Genomic DNA, 26,938 nt, shown 5'->3' with positions numbered 1-26,938 from the left:
AACCTAACTTTATCGGATTTCACTGGAATTTTCTAGACACCCGCAAACCTTGTAGAACATACCGGTTAAATCCACTTTTAACGTAGAAAAATTTTATCCCGCGGTAAACATTATTATTATTATTATTATTATTATTATTATTATTATTATTATTATTATTATTATTATTATTATTATTATTATTATTATTATTATTATTATTTCGACAAAAGTTTCTGAATTCAAGCGATATTCGAAATTAAGACATTCGCCACGACTACGTTATCGTTATCACCTTCCTAATTTTTCTCTATTCGGACAATATCTCAAAGAATATTAACACAATATTTAAACTTCACATTTTATAGTTTCTTGACGTGAATTTTACAGCACTGAAGAGTTTCGCACGATGACCAGAAATGTAATACCTTCGCCTGATCATTATTAAATATCAACCCGACATATGCGATGAAAATTGGTAGGGACAAACAATAATCTAACTACAACATTGATACAAAATATTCACAGATCTGTAATCGTAGTCACCATCCTGGATTCTGGCTGCATCTAGCCAGCAAACCTCTTTATCTAGCCTCCCATGGCTGTCTGGGATGTCTTCTTATAGATATAAATATAACTTAAATTACACAACACTTTACAACGCACTTCCAAAACGTTTAACAGGCGACGAGCACTCTTCTCAACTGGCCACGTCCACTGTGTTCGCAAGACTTCCGTTCCCTCTCACCCTACTAAGGTCCAGGTGTTCCAACAGATAAGAAACCAGACCCCGCAGCTAACTTCCAGACTCCTCTTTAACAAATATTAGACGTACACACTGAATACAGAAAGAAATTCAATTACTTATTCACCCAAATATCTAAACCTTCAAAGTTCCCATTAGCAGCAGTTCAGAAAATTTCTATCATCTTCTACTTTAACAGTATAGTTAAACCATAGACACGGACATGTAATAAGTTACTGGGAGAACAACTCTCCACACGTTTCTGCTGACGAGTGACGTGGGCTTCGCCGTTCCAACAACCAGACAGAGAATGTGAAATATACGAAGGGAGATTTATTTTATAACCTATGGAAGGACGCTACTCACACCATGAACCTTGATTGCACAATCTGCTAATTCCACATCCAATAGACCAATTTTCCTGAAATTTGTTCCATAACCTCGGACAGACTTACGATTTATTACCGTGTTAATTTCGTATTTTTCCCATATTCGCAACAGGCGAAATAAATTATTTCTGCCCGGGCGTTTCGCGGGTTTTCTTCATCCATCGGCCTTGGCACGTGTCGCTAGTTCGGGAGCCGGGCGCAAATTCTTCTCTAGGCCTAACTGCATTTATTTTTACCCTGGGGGTTCTGTCTTCACATAGGGTTTAAGAATAATTTAGATTCTTTATTTCTGGATTTATTATGTCGCCAAAATCTCTCGTTATGAAGAATTTCTTGAATTTTGATAAATTGTTTAGTATTCGAAGTCCACCGAAGTGTCCCGGCGTTTCACGAGCTCGCGAGCTTGCTTGACGCGGGGAGCTCGCTCCCACGAAACAGATAGGCTCTTGAAATGCAAACATGGCTGCTCTCAAAAAAGTAGTTTGTAGCTGAAATAAATATTGGGAAAGAAAAAAATAATTTTCTCATCGTAGAATTATGGGTTCAGTATTTTACTTCTTTTGAATAAGCAACACAGTGGGCTGTGCTATGTGACATCTAAAAATAGCAGACATCCACGACGTACGTTGCGTTTCGGACATTGTCTTCAAGGATTCGCGTACAACTAGACACAATTTCACATTGTACCGCCATATATCGAATTACCTAATTATGACGCGAATACTCTATAACATTGTAAAAAAATATTTCCTTCGTCACCAAACTATCGGTAAACGCAAGCAGTGGTCATATGTTATTGATTGCGAAGTCTGATAACGATGTACACCTACCTGTCGAAAGAATATTGAAGCAAACTGAAGCATTTTAGATTACACATTCCACTCATGCGTAATGGTGGTTGTATATGCAGCAAGGCGCATCTTGCCTCGTCTCGAGTTCGAATAATGCACGCCTTTAGTATCCACGTACGTGTACCTACCGTAGCCGCCAGGTTGTGTACTTAACCACTCATTCGTGTACCTACCAGTGCATACAATGCCAGAATGCGTATCCTTTATAATTATGTTATACTGCGTCAAAATAGACCCCGGTAGAAATGAACGCCCTAGTCGCTTGTTGACCCGTATTTACGAAAGTGAGAAGGCCCGTGGTTGGCTATTCGCATACTCGGCATAAAGAACATTCAGCTCCGACTACCTGTAAGCCTATGACACGCTGCTGGCCGCACAATGCGGGGACAACGCTCTCGAGATCTCTCGAAATTTCTCGCGAGAAATAGTGCCTGCGCTAGTCTCGAGAAATCCCGAGAAATCTGGAGACCTCGTCTCAGACTGCCCATCACTAGTTCAGAGATTCCAATGGAAAACTAGCCCATAACGACAAGGAAAACTGCCGGGTCCTTGCAAAATACTCGAATCCCTTCTTAACTGCGAGGCCCCAATATGCAGATTCACATTTGAAGATAAAACACAAGTCCACCCAGATTCAGCTCCACCTACGAAAGATGAAGTCAGGCAGATTATCCAATCCTTGAAGAACAATAAAGCGCCGGGTGAAGATTCGATAATTGCTGAATTGTGGAAGTTTGCTAATGACAATGCAGTGGAGAAATTATCGGACATCATGCATGATATCTGGAATACTGAAAGACTTCCAAGTGACTGGACATCTGCCCTAATCCACCCACTTCATAAGAAAGGCGACAAGTCGGATGTTAACAACTATCGTGGCATCTCCCTCCTACTTATAACCTACGAAATTCTCTCGATAGCTCTTCATATCAGGGCAGAAGAACAGCTAGATCCAGAGCTGAGTGATTACCAAGGAGGTTTCAGTAGAGGACGGTCATGTGTGGAGCAGATTATGAATCTGAAATCTGTCCTTTCATATCTTAAACTAAGGAGCAAGCCTTTCGTAGTAACGTTCATCGACTTTAAGAAGGCCTATGATTCAATTGACAGAACTACCCTAATTCAGTTCTTAAAGGAATTTGGCTTGGACGGTAAAACAAGAGTGATCATCCAACAGACTCTCACCAACACCATCTCAAAAGTGAAGTTCAGAGGAGAGACTTCAGATGCCTTTGAAATACGGACAGCAGTTAGGCAGGGAGATGGTCTCTCACCTCTGTTGTTCAACTGCGTTCTTGAGAAAATGATCCGTGAATGGTGCAGAGAAATGAGTTATGAAGGAGTCGAAAGCGGAGTCAGACTAGGCCACAAGAACAAGAACCTTTCAATTGACTATCTAGCATTTGCAGACGATCTCGCGGTTTTCGCTGATTCCTTGGATGTGGCCACGAAGCAGATCAACCAGCTTCAAATACAAGCTGCAAAGGCGGGCCTACAAATCTCCTTTGAGAAAACAAAATTCATTACAAACATCAAACTGGCGCCGAGTGAGCTAGAAGGGACACTGGAAAAGTCAAGCGAGCTGAAAAATTTAAGTATCTTGGTGAATGGATAGAACCTAACTTGTCCGAAAAAGAAGCCTTTTCTTCACGCATGAATAAAATGGAAATAGCTTACCACCTGACTAAAAATGTCTATAACTATATCTCTGAATGCAAAAATCAAACACTATTGCACTGTCATCCGGCCAGAGGCTCTATATGCTGCGGAATGTCTCGCCATGAACAAAAAAGGCATGATGGAGAAATTGGAGGCCAAGGAAAGAAAGATTTTGAGGAAAATGTTATGTCCAATCAAAGACAACGGCGAGTTTAGGAGACGGCACAACCAGGAGTTGTACTCGCATGTGGAGAAAATAACCGACGTGATGCAGAAAAGGAAGATTACTTTTTATGGACACATGGCCCGAATGAAGTCAACACGGTTAACCAACCGCATTTTCACTTTCCTCCAAGAGAAAAATGACAAAGAGGGCATGTTTCAGTGAGCTACATAAAAATCTGCAGGAGATTTGGATCTCATTTAAAGATATCCAGGAGCGTGTCCCACTTAAGAAAAAACTCCAAGAACATCAGAGTTTCCAACCAATGCCGAAGATGAAAACTGGAAAGGCATGGACGGAAGAGCGAAAGGAGCAACACCGTATACGAATGAAGGAATACTGGACCAACATTAAAGCTCAAGGGAAACAGTTGAAATGGCGTGGTCCTTAGTTGGCCGAAACGAAACAACATCAATAATAATAGTAATAATAATAATAATAATAATAATAATAATAATAATAATAATAATAATAATAAATAAACCTTTACAGTGAAAAATACTTTGGCTTAACTTGGAAAAAAATCAGAATATTTTAAAAGTGATATACGTGATGTACGTGATGTACGTTGTAAATTAATGAAATTCACATATAAGCCTAATATGTAAACAGGGACGAACTATTCAATTTAAAAGATGACACTCGAACGGCCTTCTCTTAAATAATACATTTCTAGTGAGCATATAGAAATATTTTTATTATAGAGCCTCTGGAAGATTTTTCAAAAATGTATCAAACTTGTAAACATTTTTATTAATTATAGTGTGAACGTATTTTGATTAGCATGTTTAAGCAAATGACAGAACATTTTCTTTCGCACTGCACTCCCGCGGTATAGCGCCCACTATACAGCTATGAATTAATTGACCTTTCCACTTAACCCGCTGAATTGTAAAAGGTATTGTACGGCTCAAACCATTTTTTGAAGGTGCTCAAATACGCCAGCCTCGTGTCGGTAGATTTACTGGCACGTAAAAGAAGAACCGAAAAAGTAGTTAGTGGGACGTAAAGCCAATATCATTATTAATACATGTTTGGAAAGTGGTTTATTGGATAGAACATATTTTATAAGCCCGACTCCTTGGCTGAATGAACAGCGTACCGCCCTTCAATTCAGAGGGTCCCAGATTCGATTCCCGCCTGGATCGAGAATTTTAATCGCTTCTGATTAATTCTTTTGTCTCAGGGACTGGGTGTTTGTGGCTGTCACAACACTCTCCTCTTCATCGTGTTCATATTCAAACACCACACCACACTACCAACCAGTACAAAAACATGCAATAGTGATTACATCCCTCCATATAGGGTTGTTGTTAGGAAAGGCATCCGGCCGTAAAACAGGACCAAATCCACATATGCTACTAAGTTCGCACCTGCTAACCCACAGCTGTGGGAAAAGCGGAAGAAAAAGAAGAAATATTTTTGTAACTTAAAATGTAACGTTTACATTTGCATCTCTATTTTTCGTTTTTGAAAGCCCCACCCCCACCTGTCAAATTCTAAGCCCCACCAAAATAAATGCTGTGTACGGCTTTGCAATGATGTACAAAGCTGTTGTTCTAAAGCACCATCACTGTGCCGTAGAATGACTATCGCGGCAAACAAGTCACTCGTACATCCGAGAACAAACCGTCACTCTCCCCGTGATACAGGTGAATAATTAGGCGTCAATGAAAATTAGGACGCGTGCAAGTAGTGCAGCAGTAAATAAAAAACAAAATCTCGCATATCACAACAACGTCCAATTCACATCTTCGCCGTGCGCGTAAGTCACAGTTAGTAGGTAATGTTCTCTATCAAAGTTCCTTATTTCTCTTCGAAGTTCGTAATCAATGTTCCTTGTCAATAAGCCCCGTCAATAAACCTTGCAATAGTCCACTCAATGGTCCCCCGCGTCAATAAGTATCGCCTTGCCATAATCATATCCACTCGTATAATCATGTCCACCACGTGCACAGACGTCTAGTGGAAAGGCTTCTATAACTTACGGAACTACCTGCTCTTACATACTATGACGCGGAGTTTCAAATTTAAATTTCCTAGCGCTCTCATGGGCTACTGGGACGTTAACACACACTGCGCTAGGCGCTAGTCATTTGTTTTTTGTTTTTTTGCTATTTGCTTTACGTCGCACCAAATCATTTGTTTAACATTGATGAACGCCTACCTATAACCTCAATATCGGGGCATTTTCAGTTGTTGCTACGGAATGTGACTCGCTCACTCTACATGAAAAAACGCCACCGAACCAACGGCCGTTTCAAGTATGACTCTAAACTTTCCAAGTTTCAATATATTGGGCAATACGTTATACATCTAGACTACCACAAATATCAATTGTGCTACATTATTATACAAAATTATACGATATTCTTACAAATATCTTACTCTAAATAATTTGGCATGCTCAAGATGTCGTTTCTCATACGATAACTTAACCTAGTAAACTGATATCAATTTATACATAAATAATTAATTAGTGGAGTCTTTATATTTGTCAAATGTCGGGGTTTGTACTCTCGTACGATTACAGCACGTTGCGTGTTTTAATAATGACATTCCTGTAAGAGTCATGAAACATACCGTACATTTTCAGTGAAGTTATAGCGTGTAAGCTGAAGCCTCCGTGGCTCAGACGGCAGCGCGCCGGCCTCTCGCCGCTGGATACCGTGGTTTAAATTCCGGTCACTCCATGTGAGATTTGTGCTGGACAAAGCGGAGGCGGGACAGGTTTTTCTCCGGGTACTCCGGTTTTCCCTGTCATCTTTCATGCCAGCAACACACTCCACTATCATTTCATTTCATCTGTCAGTCATTAATCATTGCGACAAGCCTCGGCAGCCGGCACAATTCCTATCCTCGCCACAAGTTGGGGGCTTCATTCATCCCATCCCTGACCCGGTCATTGACTGGAAAACAGGTTGGAGGTTTTCATTTCATGGCTGTCAAGTCCCTACTTTCGAAGTTGTTGACCAATATAAAATCTACATTATGTTTAGTGGGTTATGTGAACGAATTCGATCCATTAAATGTCACTGTAATATTTGTCCCAAATGGAAGATAATTGCTTTCACTCAAATAAAGTGTAAAATATGTGGTAAATTAACAAATACCGTCGTTAGTAGAGAAATATCTTGATAAATATGTATATGTACTTACGGGCTGTAGACAGGACTCCCTTATGTTGCTGCATTCCGCTGTTCGTGCCGTCTTTTGTTTCTTTCTTGAGGTCCAGAGCTAGCACCAACGAATGGGAGTGTTATGTCTGTGAACTCTCATATTTGTACATATGACTAGCGCGGGCAGTTCAAACAGCAAAATACACTCATGCTCATAAATTAAGGATGATTGCATATTGTGGTGCCACACAACGTGGCACTACACAAAGCTGGCGCTAATAGCATAGGCACATAGTGAAAACAAACGAAACATATCTGTAAGTCCACGGTATTGGTGATAAGTTGAGAAAACCGTCCCAAAACACATGTGCTAAAAAACGCCACTGTTTCCTGCGCATGTACCCCGACATCAGTAAGGGATATGATCACCATGCACACGTACACAGGCCGCACAACGGGTTGGCATACTCTGGATCAGGTGGTCGAGCAGCTGCTGGGGTATAGCCTCCCATTCTTGCACCATGCCTGTCGGAGCTCCTGAAGTGTCCTAGGGGTTTGAAGACGTGCAGCGATACGTCGACTGAGAGCATCCCAGACGTGCTCGATGGTGTTTAGGTCTGGAGAACAGGCAGGCCACTCCATTCGCCGGATATCTTCTGTTTCACGGTACTCCTCCACGATGGCAGCTCGGTGGGGCCGTGCGTTATCATCCATCAGGAAGAAGGTGCGACCCACTGCACCCATGAAAAGGCGGACATACTGGTGCAAAATGACGTCCCGATACACCTGACCTGTTACAGTTCCTCTGTCAAAGACATGCAGGGGTGCACATGCACCAATCATAATCCCACCCCACACCATCAAACCACTACCTCCATACAGGTTCTTTTCAAGGACATTACGGGGTTGGTATCTGGTTCCTGGTTCACGCCAGGTGAGAACCCGGTGAGAATCACTGTTCAGACTATAACTGGACTCGCCCGTGAATATAACCTGGGACCACTGTTCCATTGACCATGTACTGTGATCTTGACACCAGGCTTTACGGCCTCTCTTGTGAACAGGGGTCAGTGGAATAGACCTTGCAGGTCTCCGGGCGAATAAACCATGTCTGTTCAGTCGTCTGTAGACTGCGTGTCTGGAGACAAGTGTTCCAGTAGCTGTGGCAAGGTCCGGAGCAAGGCTACCTGCAATACTCTGTGGCCATCTGTGGGCAGTGATGGTGAGATATCAGTCTTCTTGTGGTGTTGTACACTGCGGACGTCCCGTACTGTAGCGCCTGGACACGTTTCCTGTCTGCTGTAATCGTTGCCATAATCTTGAGATCACACTTTGTATTTGTATTTGTATTTATTAATGAACAAAACAGGCGTTCAGCCCCGAATATATGTTCACAATAATAATAAATAAATAAATAAATAATAAGATTAATAAACGTAGTCCAACCTAAGCCACCCCTCTCCACCATGTACAAAATAAAATAAAATGAAATGAACAATAACGCCCCGGTTCTATACCAGAACCAACTCCATCTACACCAGTTCACAACAGCCTGGCCAATGTTTACATTCTACTGCTGGTGTTACAACTTCCTGCTGTTATCACTCACACGTATGCAACCTTCTTACTTCAGCATTTTCATCACCTCTATTGTTCCCTGACCTACTCCAAATTAAGCTACCACAGCAACATTACCAGATTGCATTCCAAACCAGCCATAACACTAACATAGTTTTCAATCTTTCAGATTCCACCTCCTATAGTAAAAGGCTAAATAATAACAACAATATTCCGTCATTGCATTCCAATCCATCATACCACAGCTTTTACCAATCCGCGTTACCATTGCTTCCTTTCATTTCATTCCGCCATAACACTCCATAATAACAAATACCGATCACTCATATACCAACACCTCTCCAACATCATATCTCTTCCTCCTCTCCATACAAACAAACCAAAATTTACAAAATGATAATAAACTCACCTCTCTCCAGCTCCAAAAAATTAAATACTCATACCAGACACCAAAACAATAATACCACCTCCCAACTCCCACGAAATCAGCCGTAAATAAACCATCTCAATACCAAACCATACATCACCTAATCGTAAATACTAAGCCTTCAATACTTCCAACACCACATTTCAGCAATACAACACCAACTCCACATTATATACCACCTCTATTTATATCACCACTTCTCCCACACCACATTCCAACGATATAACACTTATCCAACACCACATTTACCACCACTCCTCCAACTCCAAATATCCACAATAAATATACCACTTCTCCATTACCACATTTCAGCCTTCACAAATAAATACCCTCATAACCTAATAAACAACACCAACTCCACAACATATACCACCTCTACTTATATCACCACTTCTCTCACACCACATTCCAACGATATAACACTTCAACCCTGCAACATATCATAACACTTCATAAATTAATTATAACATATAATCATAAATACCAAGCCCTCAATATTTTCCGACACCACATTTCAGCAATACAACACCAACTCCACCCCTTATACCACCTCTACTTCTTCTAGCATTACACTCACCTTCTACCATCCACCATCTTATACCACCACTTCTCCAACACCACATTTCAACCCTATAACATATCATAACTTATACCTCACTTCTCCATCACAACATTTCAGCCCCCAAATAACACATAATCATAAATACCAAGCCCTCAATATTTTCCAACACCACATTTACCACCACTCCTCCAGCTCCAAATATCATCACCACATTTCAGCCTTCACAAATAAATACCATCGTAGCCTAATAAAATTACCTCTCCATCTTCAAAAATTTCGGCAATGAATAACAAATACCAATCACTCATATAATCCAACTCCACAACACCACCTACATCTCTTCTTCGCCAATCCTGCCCTTTATTTCTTCTTTCCATAAAGAGCCGCCAACATGGGCCTCAATTCTCGGCCCCTGCTCAGATCTCGCGTCAGATCGAGCTTCTGCCCGAGCCTCTTACCCTGCTCTTCACTTACTTCACTGCATACACTTCCCCTACTTCTCTCTTCCCTGCAAATAGTCACATTCTCACTTGGCCTCTCTACCTGCACTTCTTCATTCCGAACATTGCTATCGGTCACTTTATCACTGGACACCTCCCCCTGTCTCTCTTCACACGGTACACTGATACTTCTTGTATTTTGCCTATCCTCTCCACTAATCGCTGTACTACTCCCTTTTTCTTCAGCCCGCTTTGACTTCATCTCTAAGTCCATCCTCAGCACACTGCTATTCGTATTTCGCCTCACTTGCCTACAGTTTATTGCACTACTCTCCTTTTCTCCCTCTTGTTTTAACTTCAATTCTAAATCCATCAATCTATTCACAGACCAGATTCTCTTCCAATTCCTGTCTGACACCACTAAATTTTGACCTCTGATAGTTGCCCTCAGCCCCTGTTTTACAGCCAGCATCTTATGTTTTCTGAGTAGCCTCTCATTTCTGATCGCGTCACTTCCCACGTCTCTCCTTATCCATATTTTATCCCTCTGGACATTTCCCGCATTTGCTAACACAATATCCGCCATCAACGTTGAAAACAATTGAACCTTTATATGCCTATTGTCTCTAGTTCTCCCCACTCTCTGCACATCGTCAATATCCACTTCACTAAAATTTATTTTCATTTTTCCCTGTATTAGGTCCACTACTTTATAAGTTGTAATTACTTTGACTTCACACGTCTCCTCGGGCACTCCATAAATAAACAAGCACTTCTTCCTTCTATCTAAAGTATTCGCTTCCACTTCTACTTTCAGCTTTAAATTCTCCTCTTCAAGTCGCCCTACTTTTTCCCTTAATGCTACCACTTCCTCGGTGTTATTTCTCACCTGTGCTGCTATGTCGTCCGTTTTTCCTCTTATCCATACTTACATTTTTTCAATCTTACTGGACTGTTCTTCAATCATCTCTTTTATCTGCCCGAAAGGGCAAACTTCTGTCAACACCTCTCGTACAGCTCTTTTGATTCCGTCCATATTTTCTCTTTCCTCATTTCTCCTAGATGACGGGCCTGGGTTCATCTCGACTCCCCCAATACATAATAAAATTATAATCACTGCTGCCGATAACAATAGTTCTCCTTTCCTCTCCATATCCATTTTACACCCACCTGGCTTCTTTTCTTCCCTCTTCATTTTCCTTTGCCATCTTCCTATCGTCGCTCTGTACTGCTCGATACCAATCATTGTCGGCCCACTCCTCTGCGACCTTCCAGCACTCCACACTCTCGAACTCCACTCCCCCTCCCGGGACTCACCGCTCAATGCGACCGCCTTTGTCGGTGGCTTAGGCAAGACTGACCAAGATCACACTTTGTGGAACACGGAGGGCCCGTGCTACGACCTGCTGTATTTGACCAGCCTCCAGTCCCCTATTATTCTGCCCCTCATAACGTCATCAATATGTGTTCGTTGAGCCATTTTCACCACACAGTCACCATTGGCACGATTGAAAACATCTGTACACTTACTCGCTGCACTGTACTCTGACATGCTCCAACACACCTCTGCGTATTTGGACTGCTGCCAGCGCCACCGTGCGACGACCGCAGGTCAAATGCACCACATGGTGTACCTCGAGGTGATTTAAAACCGCAAACCGCCCACCATAGCGTTGTTTCACCATATATCAGCAGTATCCTTAATTTCTGAGCATGAGTGTAGCATGATACCTGAACTAATAAATATATTACTGTTTTGTTGAAAGGAAAATGGCATTATCCCTGGACCAATAATAATGAATGAGTTAGGGCACAAAATGAATGAGCAACGTGAAGAAAACGACACCTAATTAATTCAAACAACTTCAGTGAGCAAAGACATTACACACGAGTGTTCGACAAACAAAGCACGCGCTGCGACGTAGCGGAAAAATATTTGTAAGGTAGTAAAGTATGTATCCCTGCTATTCTCTACAAGTAAAATATTTCGTACTTTTAATTTACCGCAGATTTTACACTTTCTTTGAGTAAAAGCAATTATTATCTTTCATTTGGGACAAATAATACAGTGACATTTCGTGGATCCAATTCCTTCACGTAACCTAATATGTTCCAGTTTGACCAATGTAGAATTTAAGGCATCTACTGCATTTGAGTTTGTAAACATCAGGTATATTATACATGTCTGCGTGCTAGATGCTGTTTCTGAATCAAAATATAAATGTCTTCTAACCATAACTTACACAAAAGATGAAGTGTTCATGCCCCCGCCGTCAAATGCTAAGGACAGCGGATCAGAGAGCGGTTGAAACACGCTCGAATGATGCAGTCCATTTACTGTTACAATACCAGGGGCGTATTCTCTTTGAATGCAAGGCATTCGTTGCATGCGTTATGATAACACAAAGAACTGTCTGATGTACGATTTTAGGTTGTTTCAAGTCAAATATTAACGATTTCATCTCTCAGAAGTTCAAAAGTTCCGCGCAGCTGTACTAGTTCCGTTGCTTGACTACGTGTGGTGCTCGTGTAGTCTCGCCGTCTACACCACTGTAGGAAGAAAGAGACAGCGAATGGAGGAGTTAAGGATGTAAGGCATTCAATCTTAAAATTGCATTCGGTGGCAGACGTAGTTCTGAAACGCTCCGAACGATGTCGCTGCAATTGAAACTTGGTCAGAATTTGTCACCCCATACCCGTGCTACCCTCTGCCATCTGTTAGCAACTTGGAGAAAGTCGGCATCTTTACAGCGAACGGGACCCACAGATTACCCCCCAGCGGGAACCCAACGCGACGAAACCGACCAATGCCACTGGAGTGACTTACCTCCAGTGCTTGAGTTGTGGCTAACTAGTGAGTTAATTCATTGTGTTTTCGGTGTTTTATTATATTTTGCGCACATGTGGTATTAACGATGGATGAGTCTAAAACGGATATAATTGTAAATCAGTTTGAAAAGCCATTTACTGGCCGTTCGTTTGATGAAAAGATTCAAATAGTTAAAGCCGGGAGACCTCTACCTTCCCTCGTAAATTCTTCTTCTTCTTAATCTGCTTACCCTCCAGGGTTGGCTTTTCCCTCGTACTCAGCGAGGGATCCCTCCCCTACCGCCTCAAGGGCAGTGTACTGGAGCTTCAGACTCTGGGTCGGGGGATACAACTGGGGAGGATGACCAGTACCTCGCCCAGGCTGCCTCACCTGCTATGCTGAACAGGGGCCTTGCGGGGGATGGGAAGATTGGAAGGGATAGACAAGGAAGAGGGAAGGAAGCGGCCGTGGCCTGAAGTTAGGTACCATCCCGGCATTTGCCTGCAGGAGAAGTGGGAAACCACGGAAAACCACTTCGAGGATGGCTGAGGTGGGAATCGAACCCACCTCTACTCAGTTGACCTCCCGAGACTGAGTGGACCCCGTTCCAGCCCTCGTACCACTTTTCAAATTTCGTGGCAGAGCCGGGAATCGAACCCGGGCCTCCGGGGGTGGCAGCTAATCACACTAACCACTACACCACAGAGGCGGACCCTCGTAAATTTAAAAACAGAAAACAAGAATTGTGTACGCACGTTCAATCCAGAAACTTGCAGTAAAACTGTTTGGTTCGAGTTCACCTACATGTAATTAGGGTGAGCAGAATTGAAATTTACTTAATACATTGTGTTAACTGCATGGTTACTAGTTGCATGCCTCAGTGGAGATTCCAGGATACGCCACTGTACAATACAGTAGTGAAATTAGACTCATTCCTAATAATAGTAATAACAATAATAACTAGCTGAAACCCGTCAAGACATGACGGTCAATGGGGTAAATATTTTTTGAAGGATTTCCTTATATACGATGTTCCTTGTACTTTTTTTTAGATTTTTAACCAGCATCTTTAAACAAAAAGCACTTTGTTTTACAATATCCTTTACGTCATAGGACACATATAAGTCTTGCGGCGACGGTGGGATAGAAAATGGCTAGAAATGGGAAGAAAGTGACCTTAATTAAACGACAACCCCAGAATTTGCCTGATGTGAAAATGGGAAACCACGGAAAACCATCTTCCCGGCTGCCGACAATGGGGTTCGACCCTACTGTCTCCCGAACGCAAGCTGATAGCTGCGTGATTCAAACCACGCAGCCCCTTGCTTAGTGCGATCAATGTACGGTACCTCAAACCTTGTACCTTTCGGCAATATTGCAACTTTAAAATATCGCTCTCTTGACATTGCAACATTAACTGGCCATGGCCTTGGCTGAGAACTGGCTGAGGTAAACAAAAACCTTCACGTCCCTTGATCGCAATACAAAATGCTAAGCGAATTAGAAATCGATGCCTCTTGAAAGAAAATGGAAGTGTTTTATCCTCTATTGTTAAATCAATTCCAGGGATCTGAGCTCTCCGTCCACGTTTATCTTCACTTATTTGTATCAAATATAAACCGTACATACTTCTTAGAATTTGGCCCTAATCTGGTTCCGTTTAGGAGCCGTTGGGAAACGTTCCGATTTTTAAGAATCATAACTATGGCTCCAATTTTGGGATATGTGGAGGAAAACCAGTAATTCCAAGGAGTTCAAGAATTGTGTAAGAAACTGAAGTAGAAATAATGTTAATAATGTTTGTACCGTGCTATACGGATAGAGGAGGAAAGAAGCATCCGGGCCGGGACCTGGGCATAGAGAGCACAACTTCGGGGAAGCACATCATCTTTATTTAAATTCCGCTTTTCCCTTCTTGGGCTTTCTTTTTTTCTGTACAGGAGATATAATTAAGTACAATGCTGAGGAAAAAGATTTACAAATATTTGAGCAGCCTTGGGCTGGAATAATTTACATAAATCTGGAGGTTGGTGCAAAGGGATAAATCCCTTATGACTTCAGTACACATGTGTTACAATTAAGCTTCAAAAGCTCAGTATCATTACAGGAGACGCATCTCAGACCCATACACAACTCATTTAACAGCTGCTAGTTCTGGAAAAATATCTAACATAATCTCACTTAAGCTAAGTTAAAGGAACGCTAAACTACAACCAATTAAAACTCTTAAAGCGCTAGTAAGGCAATAAGCGTAAATCGGGAATACATAGTCCAAGATCCGCAAATAAGTTAAGGGAAAGAACTAGACGTTCCAGAATGCACTGGGTCTTAACAGTAATGACCGGCCGCAGCCAAATATAATACCTTTCCATGATTAGAACCAACAAGGGTGCTCGCCGACTCGACACGGCTTTAGCATTAAACATTTCAAATACATTTTCAGCGAACAACAATAAAAAAATCCCGGATACCGCTACAGTGCGACTATCCAACAGCAATTGGGCAAATAAAACTTACTAGGCCAAAGTTCGATTAAACAGTGGATAAGCCATACTACGAGTGACTGATTAAAGTAATTGCCTGAAGTGCGACATCCAATTTTGGAAACAGACACTACATAACAGAACAAAGTGTTTTCCAAGGGTACTCGCATACCTCATTTTCATTCTCTAGGAACTTCACATACCAATTCTATTTTTATCCTCCATTCCCTTAAGTATGTAAGTATAACGCTTTCAATTCAAGACCTTACCTCCCGGCCTAGGTCCAAGTATTCCACCCGGCCAGTTGGGTCCCTAAATCTTTGCCATCTTTTCCTATAAGCATTTTAATATGGATTAAATCCTTGAGGAGATCCGGCGTGGTGTCGTCTTGGGCGCCTTGGTGGTACTGAACCCGCGGCCGGACTGTATTCGTAGTCATTACCCGGCCAGGACCCGTTTCCAGCGCGGTCCGCACATTTTGACGACGGCTCAGAACAATATTATTATTATTATTATTATTATTATTATTATTATTATTATTATTATTATTATTGATGTACAGGACACCACAGCAAGATGCAAGACCGCTACATGGCGGAAAATTACAGTACATCTACTGCCATTGTCATTGCTGACTATGTGACCAGCACCATTGTCGCGCGTATGCAAGTGCGCGGGATTTCTGGCGATACGAATGATATACTTCCGTGCATTATTGGCGTTATTATAGAGGTGAACAATTGCACGGTCAATATCATTCTTTTAGTTTATTTCAAATGTGTTTAAATTTTTATTTATATGCCAGGAGAATATACTGTAATCTAGGAACGTTCTCCAAAGGAAAATATGGCTCTTGAAAACGAACCCAGAACAGATTAAAAACGTTCAGTTCATGATCAGAATAAGTACACTGAAAATCCACAGCCTGTTTCCAGTCATTCGACCGCGTAGGGAATGGAATGAATGAAGCCCCCATCTAGCGGCGAGGATAGGAATTGTGTCGGCTGCCGAAGCCTGTCGCACTCCTCTGGGGCAATGATTAATGAATGACAAATGAAATGAAATGAAATGAAATGATATTGGAGAGTGTTGCTGGAATGAATGATGATAGGGAAAACCAGAGTACCAGGAGAAAAACCTGTCCCGCCTCCGCTTTGTCCAGCATAAATCTCACATGGAGAGACCGGGTTTGAACCACGGAACCCAGCGGCGAGAGGCCGGCGCGCTGCCGCCTGAGCCAAAGAGGCTCCTATTAAGTACATTATGAACAGTAAAATCAATTGGTCTCATCTCTTTTTCACCCCACCGACGTTAAGTTGATTTACCACACACTCCCCCCCCCCCCGGCCCCTTCCCAAAAAAGGAAGGCGTGTTTCTTTATGTTTAAAGGAGATTCCAAATACCAATGTTCACGTCTGTTACCTTCAGTTTTGAGGTGTAAATACCTCACAAAAATAATTCACTTTTTTCCACTTCTTTTCACAATCCCCCACCCCCAAAGTGCATTTTTCGGCAAAACATTCTTGTTTCTTTAATAGTAAAGGATAAACTAAATACCAAGTATCACGACTCTGGCATCTTCAATTTTTTGAGATATGTGTCCTCATAATAGGAATTCAACTCCTTTTCACTCCCGCCCCCCAAAATGATTCCCCCCCCCCAAACGCGTTTTTCTTTGTTTTTAAAGGGGATCCAAATGCCAATGTTCACGTCTGTAGCAACTTAATTTTTATTAGATGTAAGTATCCTCATACAATTAATTCAATTAATGTTTCAATTCTTTCACCTCCCCCCCCCCCCCACCCTTCATTGGATTTTCCAAGAATACGTTTCTTTTCTTTTAAAGCCGATTCCAAATACCAATTTTCACATGTGTAACATCTTCAGTTTTTGAGATATAAGCATCCTAATTGAAAGAATTCAACCCCATTTTCAGTCACTTTTACCCCCCACCCACCCAAGTGGTTTTACCGAAAACAAAAAATACACGTTTCTTTATTTTTAATAGAGAAAAAAATGTCATTTTTCACTTCTGTAACATGTTAAGTTTTTGAGATATACTGTAGAAATTCTCATGTTAAATTTTCACTCCCTTTTTAGTTCCCCTTAAGTGGATTTTGCAAAAACAAATCACCTACGGTTCTTTACTTTCACAGGAGATTCCAAATACCAATTTTTACGTCTGTAATATTTTACATTTCTGAGATATACTGTAGATATAGTCTTTCTAAAAATTCACCCCCATTTGTCACTCCTGTTTAACCCCATTAATTGGATTTTCCAAAAACAAAAAATACGTGTTTCTTTATTTTTAAAGGAGATCCCAGATACCAATTTTCAGGTCTGTAATATCTTCAAGTTCTGAGATATAAGTATCCTCATTAAAGGCATTCAACAATGTTTCACCACTTTTCACCCCTCCTATTGGGATTTTCAGACAACAAAAAATACGTGTTTCTTTAGTTTTAAAGGAGATTCTAAATATCAATTTTTACATCTGTACACTTTAAAAGTTTTGAGATATAGATACACTCATTTTAAAAATTCCTCCCCTTTTCACCCCCCCCCCCCATAATTGGATTTTCCAAAAACAAAAACATATATGTTTCTTTATTTTTAAAGGAGATCCCCAATACCAATATTCAGGTCTGTAATATCTTCAGTTTCTGAGATATAAATATCCTCTTTAAAGGCATTCAACCCATTTTTCACCTTTTCCCCCCCTCCTACTGATATTTTCCGAAAACCCCACTGTCGCCAGCCCGGAAGATGGTTTTCCGTGGTTTCCCATTTTCACACCAGGCAAATGCTGGGGCTGTACCTTAAATAAGGCCACGGCCGCTTCCTTCCCACTTCTAGCCCTTTCCTGTCCCATCGTCGACATAAGACCAATGTTGTCGGTGCGACGTAAAGCAACTTGCAAAAATGTAATAATAATAATAATAATAATAATAATAATAATAATAATAATAATAATAATAATAATAATTTTCTACCTTATACGAGGATATAAATCGTTTATCATCATCGTCTTCATGTTTCCTTCAAATGTTATGTAGATCACTCTTGTTTCGAAATGTAGGCCTATATGAGCACTTCGGTTAAACATTTAAAAAGTAATGTGTAGCTCTGCCGGGCTGAGTGACTCAGACGGTTGAGGCGCTGGCCTTCTGCCCCAACTTGGCAGGTTCGATCCTTGATCAGTCCGGTGGTATTTGAAGGTGCCCAAATACGTCAGCCTCATGTCGGTAGATTTACGGCACGTAAAAGAACTCCTGCGGGACAAGATTCTGGCACCTTGGCGTCTCCGAAAACCGTAAAAGTATTTAGTGGAACGTAAACAAATATTATTATCATTATTATTATTATTATGAATATTATGTATCTATGTTGTAATGCCTTTCCTATTCCCTTCTATTTGACGGAAAAAGATGGCTTTTCATAAGGAAGCTTAAGTTCAACATGGCTATTGTTATCGTGGTCACTGAACCTCTAGTTCTACGTGAAATCCGAAGCACAGAGACGTGACTTTTCAAACATACCACGTGTATCGACCGGGAATAGAACCAGGTCCGCCTTTGTGAGAAGAGAGTGACGATTTCACTCCATAACCATGTCTCTTTTTCAGTTTGAGATGAAAAAATGAAAACATTTTTTTCATTTTTTCAGTTTGAGATAAACATTCAATATAATAGGGTATTTCACTCTCCGCACCGTGTTCTTTTTATTCAGTGGTTTTAATGGCAACTACATCCTAGTTTATAGGTCCTACAAGATATATTAAATGACTGTACATGTATAAGTTAATTCCTTTACAAACAGGGAATGATTGAATAAACAGGTGAAAGAATGAATAACGAAGCACACGGAATTGTATTCACTTGTAGAGATGGAAATTTATAATGGGCGCCGTTCATTTTATTCAATAGATTTGGATGTGTAGCTAGGAATTGAGTACACTTAGTATCATGTTTGGAAGTTAATATCAGTTAGATATTTCATTACAGCTTGGTACACTTTTCTCTCCCTTCAAGTGAGAAGGGACTGGATATTTAACAGAAGTTGTTGCTGTAACAGTTGAAGTCTCTTCAGTAATGTAGTCTTATGGATTCAATGTAATGAGCAAGCGAAGAACAAATGATTTAGGTCTCCAGTGACTGGTTGTCGCAGGAGCAATATGGAGAGGTGATAACACCAATACCTCTGTACCATGTTATCTACTGAAAGGATTTAATTTCTGCCGCAAGCAAGCTAGTGCGCATGCATCTAGACTTAATCGCTGGCCTTTACTAAAATCAGGAATGAATATTCAACATGTTGGCGAGGGTATTAAAATGCAGGAATTATTTGACTGACCAGCGTCAAAAAGAAGTCCCGTGAAGGAAAGGGCAAACATTTCGTAGGGAAATATAGGCTGAAATTTTTATCCGAATTACGAAACTGTGCAGCGCCAGAAAGGAAACAAATTTCGTGAATAGTACATTGTTACAATTAATTTCGTTCTTATTTTGTTCACGGAGTAAAGATGTATCTTGGGTTGGGTACATCGATATCATAGTACAAATAAATGACATGTTGACTCTAAATATTGTCGTGATGTGGTTGTCTTTGGACTAATTAAATATAAATGAAGAATTTTGATTAGTGAAAAACACACTTGTCCCTTCATCTTTTACATACTCTCTATATGTTTATAAATTCATTTTTTAACACAGTAAGTCATTGTATAGCTTTGGCCTGTAGTTGTTGAGAACTCAGCCCAAAGGCTGGTTGGATCCTCAACATTTCCACCATCAGCTGCCATAGATGACATAGGCATCACTGAAGAGGCGTACTAGGGAAATGAGGAGTGAAGTAATTTCCCGTTACTTTCCTCTCCGAGCTAGAAGTTACTATTACACATCAATCTACCAAGCCCACTGAAATGCTTGTAACAACTTATCGTATGAGTTATACTTTAACTCCATAACAGGGACTGGCTGAATATGGAATGGCATAACTAGCATCGCTCATACCTCGGTTACTTTCAAATTGTCAAATCCAAGGATGAGAATGAGGCAGATCAATGAAAATAACAAATTTGTCCTAGCCCATGCTAGAAGACATAGCTAGTTCACTGTATACACGAGGTCTCACCAGCAGGTGAAATTAAGGTTATTGATGCTCTGTTAGTTCCACTTCCCTGATAACCAGTGTTCCTGATCGGCAAACCGACCGTATTTTTAGAGCATGTTCGGAAAGACTGACTTTCATCATTCGTTTCTTTTCAGATATCAGCCATGAGCGATGAATCGCGCTATGCAAGTACGCGCCCTTCTTTGACTCCAGGAATGGTTCCTCATGGGGAGACTCTTCCTGATGTTGAAGCCACCATCCCCAGTATAGATGACCATCGGCTCAGTACCAGTGGTAATTCATATATTGATCCATTGATCCTGAAGCAACTACAGAGAGAACTTGATCAAGAGGTCCTAGAATGTGAATTCGATCCAAGGGTGAGATGTGTGTTATTGCTTGAATTGTTGATTAAGAATTCTCATTAGGCCAGCAACATTGTTTTCAGTGCGCGATATATCTCTTATATCCTTTTACCAAGCCGTCTCCATACAGGCCTATAGGTCGTTGAACGAGTAGAAAGTAAAGGTTTCCACTATCCATTACCTCGACACTTTGTGGGATAGAGTCGTTGGCTCTATTCCCGGCTGCCTTTGTCCTCAGGAATTAACCTGGTACTCATTTTGGTGCAGGCTAAGTAAACCTCGGGGCGATGTGTCTGACCGAAAATGGAAATCTGTAGGTTTTGACTTTCTAACCCACATCCTCGACTAAGCCGCCTCGATTATACATATAAATTGTCGCGCTTTAAGGAGTTCAATATTTCTTTGTACAAAACACCAATGAGAAAGGTACATTTTTCTTCATAATACAGGTCCACCTCTGTGGTGTAGTGGTTAGTGTGATTAGCTGCCACCCCCAGGACCCCGGGTTTGATTCCAGGCTCTGCCGCGAAATTTGAAAAGTGGTACGAAGCCTGGAACGGGGTCCACTCTACCTCGGGAAATCAACTGAGTAGAGGGGTTCGATTCCCACCTCATTCATCCTCTTGAGAGTGGAGAGCGCGTCGTGGAGGTAGTCCTTCACTTTAACTGCCCGCCATAAAACGACTCAAGAACAGGAGATCTTCTGGCTTTGACAACGTGTCAGTGTCCTTTCTTAAGAACCTTCCGAGAAAGGCGCTGACATGTTTGACTAAATTTTTTAACGTAGTTTTGCGGTATAGTCACTTTGATCTTCTGGCTTTGACAACGTGTCAGCGTCCTTTCTTAAGAACCTTCCGAGAAAGGCGCTGACATGTTTGACTAAATTTTTTAACGTAGTTTTGCGGTATAGTCACTTTCCAGCCTGCTGGAAAATTGCTAAAGTAATTATGATACCTAAGCCCCAGAAAGACAAGACTTTCCCACAGAACTACCGACCCATTTCCCTCCTCAGTATAATCTTCAATCTTGTCGAAACCCTATTACTAACCCGACTCAGTATTATCGTAGTCGACCCGAAACTTATGGACGACGAACAGTTCGGCTTCAGTCGAGGCCATTCCACTACCCACCAATTAACTCGCTTGACGGAGGAGATTACTAAGCATTTTAATGATCGCCGAAGCACAGGAGTCTGTTTTCTCGACATTTCGCGTTCGTTCGATAGGGTTTGCACCAAGGACTTATTTATAAATTAAGGACATTAGGCTTTCCCCCTACATTCTACGATTGCTGACGAGCTACTTAGCTGACTAAAAATTGCAGGTCCAGGTCGGCGCGGCACTGTCGGACCCGCGCCCTATAGAGACGGACGTCCCACAGGGCAGTGTTCTCTCACCTACAATTTTCAACCTGTTTATGACTGACATGCCAAAACCTATGCACGCGAAATTATATTTGTACGCGGATGACACAGCGATATCCTCTGTCTCATGGCAGGCACCTAAAGTAAAGGACTACCTCCAAGACGCGCTCTCCACTCTCGAGCAGTGGCTAGAGAAGTGGAGAATCAAAATTAACGTAGCTAAAAGTAGTGCTATGCTTTTCACTAAACGGCGTTCCGCTGACCCCGCGTCCCTGATGTTTTTCGGCGAAGTCATCAGGTGGACTAGAAAAACAAAGTATCTAGATGTCATTCTAGACAGACGATTAGCGTTACCGATCATAAAATGTATTAATGAGTAGCCAAATGTGCGCCGTTTCAAAATTATGAAGATGATAAAAGCCGACAATGGACTCACTATAGAAGACCGGCTCCTTCTCTACAAGTCAAGGGTCAGACGTATCCTACGGTATGCCAATCTTATTTGGGGTGGAGCAGCGATGTCACACTTGTTAGCGATAAAACGCGTACAGAACCGCGCGCTTCGCCGCTGGACAGGTGTTCAGTGGTATGAGAAGAACAGTGACCTGCATGAAAGGTACCAGCTCGCTACCATTCAGTAAAGGATCACTCACACCGCCACCCAGCTGTACGATAAGCTCCATGTGAGCTCAAACCTGCTGATATCCAACCTGGGTAACTATGAAACCATAAGCCTACGATACCAGAGGCCTAAGGGCATCATCTCCTAAACCACCCCACTATGGGGTGCAGGCCATTCTCTGTCCAGTTTGGTTGTAAAACAGTAGACCACAAACGTACCGCAGGAATGCAGTCTTCAGTTAATACATGGTAAGAAAAAGCACTCAAGGTCACAAATAGGTCAAAGGGCTATAACCCCTCACGGGTACAGGGACCTTCCGGCACCTATGAGAATTTTGGCTACGTATCAAGTCCAAGGCCCCACACCGCTGGCCGCGCAGAAGCGTGTGACTGGGGAAGACATGTCCATGCGCGTACCGCCATGTTGCGGGCGCTCCTCAGCTTGACGCGGAGATCGTATGGAATTGGGAACATGCATCATTTTCAAAAATATTTTTTTTGAAAAGTACACCAATGAAATAGTATGTAAACGTATTACATTGTGGTATGTTGCCTTGTTTTCTACCATTAAAAAAATATTTAATAGTGCCTTTCCGCAAGGCGAGTGAAACGGCCTCTGACGTAAGCGGCGCGCTGTGACGTCACGATCCAGTACCGCATGGAGCTCAACCAGCCGTTATGCATCAGCCGTTGCTAAAAGCCGATTGTTTATTATTCATGATCGCGAATAACTTCAAAATGACAGAAAGAAGGTTCAAAACAGCACAATCAGACAATCTATCATGTGTAGATGTCGTCATTCTTGAAAAATAGTGACTTTTGTGGCCGCAGAATTTCGCGGATAAAAAACAAGTTTGTAAGTGGCATCTTTTATATACGTGCAATGTACTGTAACCCATAGTATTAGGATAACAACTGAACCTGGATAGATATCACATCACTTTCAACATTTCCTTCTAGACTGATTCCCTTATTAAAGAATAACATTACATTTTCGGGCTTTCAGCATTAGTAAAGTAAGAAATCGGATTTCAGCACTAACATAAACATATAGGTAGCATTGTAGTACTAGTCCGCTTCTGTGGTGTAGTGGTTAATGTGTGCCACTCCCGGAGGCCCGGTTTCGATTCCCGGCTCTGCCATGAAAGTTGAAAACAAATAGTACGAGGGCTGGAACGGGGTCTACTCAGCCTCGGGAGGTCAACTGAGTAGAAGGGTTTCAAATCCCACCTCAGCCATCCTCGAAGTGGTTTTTCGTATTTTCCTACTTCTCCTCCAGGCACCTAAGGCCACGGCCGTTTCCTTCCCTCTTCCTTGTCTATCCCTTCCGATCCTCCCATCCTCCAACAAGGCCCCTGTTGAGCATAACGGGTGAGGCCTCCTGGACGAGGTAATGGCCCTCCTCACCAGTTTCATCACCATACTGAAAGTCTCACGTTCCAGGACACTGCCCTTGAAGTGGTAGAGGTGAAATCCCTCGCTGAGTCCGAGAGAAAACCAACCCTGAAGGATAAACTGATTAAGAAAGAAAGAAAGAAAGAAGGAAAGAAAGAAAGATCATAGTACTATAGGGCTATAATCTATCATTCCCCCAAAAATATATATTTATGGTTGGGACAACTGGCCTACCCACTACCGGGGCCCATGAAAGAGAATTAAATATATTTGTGGAGGGAAAAAGTTAAACATGATAAAGGTAAATATGACTTCATCTAGTTTTCACAAGTCGGGCTGAGTGGTTCAGACTGTTGAGGTGCTGGCCTTCTGACCCCAAGTTGGCAGGTTCGATCCTGGTTCAGTCCGGTGGTAGTTGAAGGTGCTCAAATACGTCAGCCTCGTGTCGGTAGATTTACTGGCACGTAAAAATAACTCCTGCAGGACTAAATTCCTGCACATCGGCGTCTCCGAAAATCGTAGAAGTAGTTAGCGGGGCGTGAAGCCAGTAACATTAATTACATTTGGCTTTTAACAAGCTGAGCATATCAGGAAAGAAAAGTGTCCTGGTCACATTTTAGTCGCTCAATACAGGAATGTCTTTGGGTGCTGTGACTTTAATTTTTTTCTGTTTGCTTTACGTCACACCGTCACATAATGGCGACGATGGGACAGGAAAGGCCTAGGAATGGGAACAAAGCGGCCGTGGCCTTAGGTACAGCCTCAGCATTTGCCTGGTGTGAAAATGGGGAAACCACGGAAAACCATCTTCAGGGCTGCCGGCAGTGGGGTTCAAAACCCACTATCTCCCGGATGCGAGCTCGCAGCTGCGCGCTCCTAACCGCACGGCCAACTCGCGCGGTATTTTTATCCTTTGTTTTTACCAATTAAGCTCTTCAATAAAGACATACATAACTGTCCCATGCCAAGATATATTGGTAGAATTAGAGCTGTCAAAATGGTTCAGAACCCCTTTGATTTATTATCTTGACATGGATCACCCAAAACATAAGTTAGGTTTGGAGAATACTTTAATAATCAACATTATTTAATGCACCATTTATTACTTTCATATTCCAAGATGTAATTGAAGCATTTAAATAAAGCATCATACATTAAAATTTAAAGTTTTACCACTAGAACAGCTGACATGGAAAAGTTATTTGAAAATTCAAACAAATTCATCTTACGTTAAAATCTTCAAAAAAATAAACTGTAGACTTTTCCGATATATCACCAGCATTTCTCCAGCTCGCCAAAATCCATTTCTCCCTAGTTTTAGCGTCTTTGGAACGTTTATAAACAATTTGTTTGGGATGGTATGCGATGTGCTATTGCACATCGGAACTCTACACCATTTATAAGTTTTCTGCCTCACTGTCTGCGCAGGATTCATTTTAAGTCTAAAATATACCACTCAGATTATTATCCAATGTATAGACCTCGAATTTAACCATACTAGACACTAACGTAAAGTAGAAATACGCGAAGTGTATCCTGCTTCTCGCAGCACACTACGTGTTATTTCGTCTGCTAATTCAGTCAACCTGTACGATGACGTCAGGCCAATGAGATCGCGTACTTGCGTGACATGACATTTTCGTAGATTTTTATCATGTTTGGAGTTATTATTTGTACATTCTGATCACATTTTTGAATTCTGCATGTAAGTTTGTATCAGATTAGCATATTTTTAATTAAAACCCCGGATCATGCATGTTCCCTATTCATGCTTTAACTTACATTTCGCACACATGAAAACATTCGCCTTATAAAATTAATGACAGTCTACACCGACTACCGTGTACACACGCAATAAATATATATAATATCAAGACTGTGGTAATATTAAACTATACTTCTGTATAAAAACTTAACAATCTACACAAATCCTTTGGATAGCCCATAGGTGGCGCACCTAAAAAAAGAAACCTTTAGCAGACTGAATAAGAAGACTGAAAAATACACTACAACAAAAATACACGAGCGGTACCTCGAAATGATCGTGTCGCTCACTTTAATATAAGGGTCATGTTTGTAACTGATGTGTTTGAACATTGTACGTATGGCAAGAAGGCCAGACTCAAAGGACGAGAATCACGTGGCAATCTGTCTGTTGAGAAACCTAGGATCAACAATTATTTAGCTTTATTGAAAATATGAAGACATGTTCAAAAAGCGGTCTAAAACTTAAGTATGATTACATATCGTGAGATAAAAATTATTACCTGTCTCTCAGCAGACTGGAGAACACATAAATTAAATATTTATAAACTCCTGTACCGATAACAATAATCTTCAATATTAACAAAAAAAGGAAACCTGTGAAATAAAATGTTTCTCTGAAAGGTACATAGCTTATGATTCCTCTCAGATAAGTCATTACAGCACATTTTACTCAATTATCTGAACAGATTGTTAAAAAAATACATGACTGCAGAAATCTTCGTAAATACTCAGATACATGTTTTATCATTTTCTGAATATGAAATGCCGGCTCTGCGGTGTAGGGGTAGCGTGTCTACTTCTTACCCGGAGGCTCCGGGTCCAATCCAGGGCCAGGTCAGAGATTTGTTCCTGGATCTGAGTGCTGGTTCGAGGTCCACTCAGCATACGTGATTACAATTGCGGAGCTATCTGACGGTGACATAACGGCCGAGAGGATTCGCCGTGCTGACCACACGACACCTTGTAATCTGCAGGCCTTCAAGCTGAGCAGCGGTCGCTTGGTAGGCCATGGCCTTTCGGGACTGTTGTGCCATGGGGTTTGGTTTGG

At 41.5% G+C, this 26,938-nt stretch overlaps 1 protein-coding gene across 1 annotated transcript in view; it reads left to right on the top strand.

The window, feature by feature from the left end:
• LOC136863360 (uncharacterized) overlaps nt 1-26,938 on the top strand; it is a 411,613-nt gene that overhangs the window by 262,440 nt on the left and 122,235 nt on the right. The window contains exon 6 of the mRNA XM_067139751.2: nt 20,535-20,759. Coding sequence (XP_066995852.2) covers nt 20,535-20,759 — 225 coding nt within the window. The remainder of the gene's footprint in view (nt 1-20,534; nt 20,760-26,938) is intronic.

This window comes from Anabrus simplex, chromosome 2 (genome assembly GCF_040414725.1).
Source record: "Anabrus simplex isolate iqAnaSimp1 chromosome 2, ASM4041472v1, whole genome shotgun sequence".
Taxonomy (NCBI): Eukaryota; Metazoa; Arthropoda; class Insecta; order Orthoptera; family Tettigoniidae; genus Anabrus; species Anabrus simplex.
The sequence above is the reverse complement of the archived record's forward strand: the minus strand, read 5'-3'. Positions and strand labels throughout refer to the sequence as shown.